Below are 7,873 nucleotides of genomic sequence, written 5' to 3'. Positions count from 1 at the left end.
GAGAAATGGAATGTTGCAGCACATAATTTTCTGGTACTGCAGAGTACAGATACGTAGCTCTTCAGTCAAGCAGTATTTGTACCTTGGTGTGACCAAATTTGTACTGGGTGTGGTCCACATCGATTGACCCAAGGAGTTTCTCGGAAGCTTTCTTGCTGTCAATGAACTGTCCCTCAGGGATGGCACTGGCATTAAGCACCTTGTACCTATGGGAGGAAGTAGATTATGAATAACAGATTCCTGGAAGCTCAGTCAAACCTGTAGCAACTGATTCCATTGTTTAGTTTTTCTGCAAGAGAAGTCACTAGTGGAAGTAAGCTTGAACTCTGCACTATTTCTTAGAAATGACGTTTTTGTGGGTAAATGTGGTTTTAGAATGAAGCAATCACTTTCCTTAATCCACAAATCCTTGACACATTTAATACTGCTTTTCATAAGTAACTGCTGATATATAAGGTGTTTCCCATGCCTTATAAGGCACATTTAATGCCTTATCTTCAAAGGAGAACTCTATGTGCAAGAACAAAATGTGAAACAATTCCTCATCCAAAATAGTTGTAGTACATGCTCTTACTGTGCTTTGCAGCTGATACAGAGAAAGAAGAAAAACCTAATTTTATTTAGTTTTCTAAAAACTTAGTCTAGTGTATTTTGCAGCTGCTTTATTCACATTTATATCCTGATGCCTACAAGTCATTCTTCTTTGTTATCTGAAAGTTAACTAAGTCCAAGCTAGTCAACTTTCTGGATGCTTTATGACATACTAAAGAATTAATAAAAGACTCCAAATTGCCCTTTGGTGGTGGCTCTTATAGTCAGCTATAGAAAGAAATTAGATAGTAATTTGGACAATTGACTTTAGTATGACTGAAGATAGGTACTATAAAACTTCCATAACATCCACAGTATTTAAAACAGTTAGGAAATAGAAATTATTCAGTAAAGATGTGGTAAAAATGAATTAAATGGAGTCTGACCTCTGTTTAAAGTCTGCATAAAGTATTCTGCTTGGGAATCCTTTTCTGCAAATCCTGATCCCTTCCAGCACGCCGTTACAGCGCAGCTGGTGCAGCACCAGTTCATGCTCCATGGCACCTAACAAATGACATTATGAATTTGTACTTCATTGTACTGCACAGAGAATAACACATTTCTCGCATGTTTGAACCTGAACTACTTACCAGGTGTTTTTGTTTCATTGGGAATGAGGCATCGCACAAAATGGGGATGTGTGCTTCGCAGATTGCTCATCAGTTTGTTTAAATTTTCCTTAAGAATAAGAGTAAAGATTATATTTTAAAATGTTACAATCTCATTATTAGATGGAGTAAAGCTGCTGCATTAAGATCATGATCATAGTTTTTTGGCAATTCTGTAGTAATTCTTCCAATTTAATGAGAACCCTTTGTTACAAAACATAGGCCTTTACTCTTTCTGAACATAAATATTTTATATATTAGATTGATATAAAGCTTTTTTTCCTGTACTGATTTTTCTGTATCTTTTTCACAGTTTAGTAGAGTTTATAGTACTTATTCTGCAGTACCCGGAAAAGAGCTGAGACAGTCTGGAAAGAAGACCCCTTCTTCTTGCCACCTTTCTTGCCACCGCCACCGCTCTCTGAAAAATAATATATCTACTTTTAAAAGAAATGAATAACAAATGTGGTTAGAATTTTAAAAAATATGTATTTTTATCTTAAGAAATACGAACTGTAGTGATATGAGAAAAAATAACAAATTCAGACAGTGTTTATAATTACAATATAGTGTTTTTCAGATAATAGTAGAAGAAAATCTAATGACTTCTCTTAACACAAGTTAAGAAAATGGAAACAGAAAATAAATGCAATATCTTGCACAGTAGCATAATTAAGGAATTAACTCATGAATGAATACAGCAAATGCAACAACTTATTAGTCTTTAAGTATCTTTATATCTAAAATTACACATAAATCTAGTGCCACTCTTTTGAGTTTGATATTACTTCCTGAAGTATTTGGGAATGCCTCTTACTATAGAAATTATCCAGTGTGTCAGTAAGTCTTTGTAAATTCTTTAGTGTAGCTGTCTGATCATAAAATCAACATGTTTATTAAAGTTTATAGGAAAATGTGATATTCTTTATTAATCTGAGTGACTAAATTCCAAAAAACAGACAAGATTTTAGACTCACAATCTTTTCATTATTTTAAGAAGCCTTTTATATATATAAGCCCTGTTTTCTGTATATTTTAAACTCTAGTGATCAAAGTAATACTTGCTACATTTACTTATGAATCTGGAAGTGCTACATTTATGTAACATAAATATTAATGTAAATTGATGCAAAATATTATTGCAAATATTTATTTATTATTGTAGAATTTATTTAAAATAAATTACCCGCTTCTGCCCCACCAACAGAGGCAAACAGTAAGGCTAATGTCTTCAGGGATGATTTCTGGTACAGCCCCACGACAGTTTCGTTCAGGGGGTCCTTGTTCTTCTCAAGCCATCCAGAGATGTTGTAGTCCACTGTGCCAGCGTAGTGCACCAAGGAGAAGTGGGCCTCAGCCTTGCCTTTGCCAGGTTTAGGTTTCTGGAAGTTGTTGGACTTGCCCAGATGCTGGTCATAGAGCTTGTTCTTGAAAGAGGTGTCAGTTGCCTTGGGGAACATGCACTCCTCTTCTAGGATGGAGAAGATGCCCATGGGCTGAAGGAAAATACGAATATATAAAGAAAGAAAGTCAGGACACGGGAGAGATAATATAAGAAAAAGGAATGGAAGATAGTGATGATACAAATGTGTCATCTCTTTTTTTTTTTTCAGAAATGGCATATTTTTAGTAGATGTTTCATCATTTATATGAAAACAAGTTCACAGTTCATTTCAAAGTTTTAATGTAGTACAGATCTATCATGTAAACATTCATGTTGTGCATGTTAGTTGAAGATGAAAAGTAAAATGAATGAAATTATCAGCATTTAGGTGTAACAAAGAGTTTACATTATGTAAATGCTTTTTTTTTTTTTTTTGAAACAAGATAGAAAATTCCTTCAAACATTAAAGTAGAAGCTGCTCAGTTTATTAACTCACTCAGCAGAAATAAAAGAATACAAGCGTTTCAGTGTAAATTCTAAAACAGACTTACTACTGTGACTAGGACTGAGAATTTTGCCCACCTGTGAATATATACTACTTGACAAAATCCTACAGGTAGTGATATAAGGTACAACTTAACCACCTCACAATCAGACAGGTGAAGACAAATATACAGAGCTCACTGACCAGAAAAAAACAAACATGCCTTGCATTAAGCGTGGGTGCCATGTATTGGTATAGTCTAAATTTTAGCATAGAAAAATTCCTTTTACATCTGAAAAACTATTAAGTGCAGGAGTCCCAAATACCTTTTCAATGAGCTCAATGCAGGCAGCCAAGTCCATGCCAAAGTCAATGAACTCCCATTCGATGCCTTCCTTTTTATACTCCTCTTGCTCCAGAACGAACATGTGATGGTTGAAGAACTGTTGCAATTTCTCATTGGTGAAGTTGATGCAGAGCTGCTCCAGGCTGTTGAACTGCAGAATGCAAGGTTATGTATGTAAAATAAGTTCAGTTCCATGAATACATGAGATTTTCTAATACGTCGCACTTTCAACCTGTTAAGGTCTCACTGAATCATGGAATGACTTGGGTTGGAAGGAATTTTAAAGATCATCTAGTTGCAACCCCCACTGCTGTGGGCAGGTTTGCCACCCACTAGATCAGACATCACAGGGCCCCATCCAACCTGGCCTTGACCATATCCAGGTACGGGGCATCGACAGCATCTCTGGGCAACTTGTTCCATTGTCTCACCACACTGAGAGTAAAGAATTTCCTCCCATTCTTTTAGTTGAAAATCAGCCCCGTTGTCCTATCTCTATGTGTCTGTGTAAAAAGTCACTCTCCACATTTTTTGTAAGCCCCATATAAGTCCTCGAAGATTACAACTTGTTCCCCTCAGAGCCTTATCTTCTCCAGGATGAACAAGCTTATCTCCCTCAGTCTTCATGAGGGAGTTGCTGCAATCCTCTGAGCATCCTCTTGGTCCTCCATGAATGTGGACCTGGAGTGGTGACTGAAGCATTCCATCCTTTCATATATTTACACCTTCAAGCCCTAGCCTGAACATGTTTACGAACACTGGAAAACATTCAGAGCTCACACCAAAATGCTAGTTATCTCGGTACTTTGCCTTCTTGGATTAATCTATACTGATGGTCTATTCCCAAGCATTCAGGGGGAATCTGGCTTCTGCATTAACAAAATCTTCAAGAATAAAAGTTTCAATTTCCTCACAATCTATTTTAGCCATCCGTTATTAAACATTCTGATAGCACTTTTAAGTACTATTTTTATTGCTGCATGCAACAAACCTACTGCCTTTCTAAGTTAAGTACTTTGTGAGCTAAGTACTGCATAATGGAAAAAAAAAAACTATTCCAGTCCAATGTCCATTCCATTAAACTTGTAAGTCTATCCTCTTACATCAAAGATCTCAAAGCCAGCGATGTCCAGGACACCAATGAAGTACTGCCTGGGCTGCTTGGTATCCAGCTGCTGGTTGATGCGAACAACCATCCACAGGAACATCTTCTCAAAGACAGATTTTGCGAGGGCACCCACTGAGTTGTATACCTAAACAAATATAGAATAAAAAGTTAACATCCATGATAAAAGCAGAAGTTCCACAGTTTAAATTCATGCCATGTGTTTTCTGTCAGCTGTTTATTACCTGCTGCACGGTTTGACCCTTGGTCACATACTCATTCCCAACCTTGACACGGGGGTAGCACAGCGCCTTGAGCAGGTCTGCTGAGTTGAGACCCATCAGGTAGGCAGCCTTGTCTGCAACTAAACAAACACACAACCAGATCAAGTATAAGCTCCCCAGTAGATGTATCTTTTAGTAATCTGGAATGGTTTCTGCATAAATCATATTCTATAAATCATATTTATTCATATTATTCATAAATCATCTTCTGAGTCACATACTTACAAGTGTTGCACTCTCTCTTGATTTACTGTTTAATAGTGTTTTTTTTTTTTAAATGGTTATTTAAAAAAACAAACAAATTCCAGTTGAGATTTTTAAACATAAAATTCTTCCAAATGAATTTACAATGTCCAAGCAAATTTTAAAGTGGCTAGCTGAGCAAAAGGCTATTTCCTTAGCCTTTTTCCAAGTTACAATTTCTGAACAAACAGAAGAAGAAACAGATTGGTAACAAAATATGCTGTACTCATTGGAGTTAATGAAATTCTATGGGCATTAGAGAGAAAAATTAGTGAAGCGTTATGCCACAAGTTCAAATACAATATCTAATATTATCTAATATCTAATATCTAATTCATAGCAGGACTGCATTTTCCCTAAGGATAAGTTTTAAACACATAGGAGCTATACACAGGACAAATAAGTTTAATAAACTAAGAGAAAGAGGGGGAAGGAGTAGGAAAGAGAAATAAAAAGGTAGATTGGACAAAAAGTGCATAGGAAGCATAGGTGCGTAATTGAATTCCTCCATGCAGAATAAATTGCACCCATTAATCACCAATTCATCCGCACATGATAAATGTTTACAGAGACCAAACAGTTGAAGTCAGCAGTGAGGGGGCAGATGGTGTGCTTCATCAGTGACACCATCATTGCAGCTGTGAAAGAGTGGGTCACTGCTACAGGTGCAGATTTTTATGATTGCAGCATGCAGCCTCATGTTCATTGCTGCAAAAAAGCATAGTTAATGGTGGTGATTGTGCAGCTGACAATTTGGTCTACCAAATAATGCTATTGTTCTCTTTGCTGTAATTTCCAGAGAAATAAATAGGAAGCATTACTTTTGGATCAATCTACAAATGTACAAATCCCAATTTTGAGTTGTTTCTGTTGTGTTATTTATACCTATATATTTTAATTGAATTTATCATTAGAAAAATAGCAAAGCTGAATCTTTGGAGTTTTTTTTTTTCTTTTTTTTTTTTTTCCCAGTCAATATTACAGGGTATTTTTAAAATGTGTAATAGTTCCCTACTTCTCTTTACAACCACAGGAATTATATCTTATATAACTCTTCTGCTTAACATTATACAATGATATATTTTCTAGGTGTAAATAACTGTGGTTTTTAGAAATACTTCCAAAAACCTCTAAGTGAATAAAACCCTGAAAAATTCCAGGGAAAGGAAACACAATACATGCATGTTAGCTGACTGTTTTCAAATGGAAGTCCTGGAAACAAGCTTTAAGTCAACAGAAAATGTAACAGCCACATCTGCACTATTAACTGCTGTTCCTTTTTAACCTCCTGTGTAAATTAAAATGGGACAGTGCTCTTACTGCAGGCATTGAGAGTTGCCTTCAGAACACGGGCTTCAGGGCAGCATCAGGATTCTAGCATATTTTTACACGGAAACAACACCTTCAGGAGGTGACTACCACTGATGACGAATGACAGATAGCTGCCTGGGTACATGAGTGTAAGTCAGTGAGCGCAGCGGTTCTTGGTTATGCGCCAGATGTAGAAAGCAGCCCCTCTTGTCTCTCTTCTGCCTGACTACTACTATGTCAGCCAATGGAAATGTGGTTCAGGATTCCCTGGCCCTTGCATTTGCATAGTTCAAAGCAGTCTGCATCACCCACTGGGTTGTGTTCTTCCACGGAAGACCTCTATTTAGGACAGCCTTATACGCTGCAATAGGAGCATCAGGGGAAAACCGTGGGTGGAGTCAGTGACTCTGAAGAGGAATTACTGCCTGTATTAGCGAGTGTTTCAGTATACATTGTGCTGATACCTTCTGTGCCATCTGGCTCTGCCTGCTCTTCACGCTGCTTCTGCTTAAACTTCAGGTTGCCATAGTGCATGACAGCCCCCGTCAGCTTGTAAATGGCTGTTTTTTCATCAGGAGTGAAGCCCAGGATGTCAATGGCACTCTAACACAGGAAGAAGTGAAGAATGCTTAGCCGTAAATACCATGCCTGCTTCTAGGTCAGAGCCCACCCAAGAAAACTCCTGTGCACTGCTTACATCAGTGGCCATCAGCTCCTCCTGGTCATTAATGCTGGGCACTGTGATCTCCCCTTGACTCACATAGTGATAGTCGTATGGGTTGGTGGTGATCAGCAGCATCTCTGAGAAAAAGGACAAAACACGTACAGAATTGGCATGGAAAAGAACGAAAGAGATTGTTCAGTGTACTGTGCTTGGCGAAGTTCCTACCAATTAGCTCCGGCTTCTTGTTGGACATGATCTGATAAAAGATGTGGTAGCTTCTTTCAGCCTTGAGCTGGAAAGTGACCCTGGACTTCTCCAGCAGATCTGTCAAGAATGGTAGGAGAAACTTAGCACAAAAGGCAAGGACAGTCAGAAAGAACATGACCAATCAGGCCTGGAGAGTCTCTTACAAGTTTCAATGTCAGCAGAAGCCAGCTTGCCTGTGGCACCAAAGTGGATTCTGATGAATTTACCCTGAAAGAATAAAAAATAAGTGACCTAGGTCCACCTTCCCATCTCTGACTGTGAAAATATTTCATTTGTTATGATGGTGAGAAGAAGAGTTGTTTCTTCTTAGGCCAGGCAACAACTTACAAAGCGTGAGGAGTTGTCATTCCTCACAGTCTTGGCATTCCCAAAAGCCTCCAACAGAGGGTTGGCACTGATGATTTGATCCTCAAGTGTCCCCTGAAACAGAAATCTTCTTGTTATGCTTCAGCTCAGAAAACAGTCTGACAGTTGCAGGGTCTTACTTTTAGGAGCTCACCTGCATTTTGCCCGCTGGCTGGTCCTCCTTCTTCTTATCTCCACTAGCTGCAATTGTTGCAAAGTACTGGATGACACGTTTCGTGTT

The 7,873-nt window shown here is 38.0% G+C and overlaps 1 protein-coding gene across 1 annotated transcript; it reads right to left on the bottom strand.

The window, feature by feature from the left end:
• Positions 1 to 82: 82 nt before the first annotated feature.
• Positions 83 to 7,867, bottom strand: LOC122191397 (myosin-1B-like; the record flags this gene model as incomplete). Its single annotated transcript, XM_042891658.1, has 14 exons — positions 7,787 to 7,867; positions 7,615 to 7,707; positions 7,431 to 7,494; positions 7,246 to 7,344; positions 7,054 to 7,157; positions 6,821 to 6,959; positions 4,764 to 4,882; positions 4,517 to 4,666; positions 3,394 to 3,564; positions 2,386 to 2,695; positions 1,547 to 1,620; positions 1,182 to 1,269; positions 978 to 1,095; positions 83 to 206 (listed from the first exon to the last, which is right to left on the bottom strand). Coding segments are annotated over exons 1-14 (1,659 nt in total), but the record flags the coding sequence as incomplete, so codon positions are not given.
• Between the last annotated feature and the right edge of the window lie 6 nt (positions 7,868 to 7,873).

The sequence above is a fragment of the Lagopus leucura genome, unplaced genomic scaffold (assembly GCF_019238085.1).
Source record: "Lagopus leucura isolate 7727_CA_CO unplaced genomic scaffold, USGS_WTPT01 38995-0_obj-0_obj, whole genome shotgun sequence".
In the NCBI taxonomy this organism is placed as follows: Eukaryota; Metazoa; Chordata; class Aves; order Galliformes; family Phasianidae; genus Lagopus; species Lagopus leucura.
The sequence above is the reverse complement of the archived record's forward strand: the minus strand, read 5'-3'. Positions and strand labels throughout refer to the sequence as shown.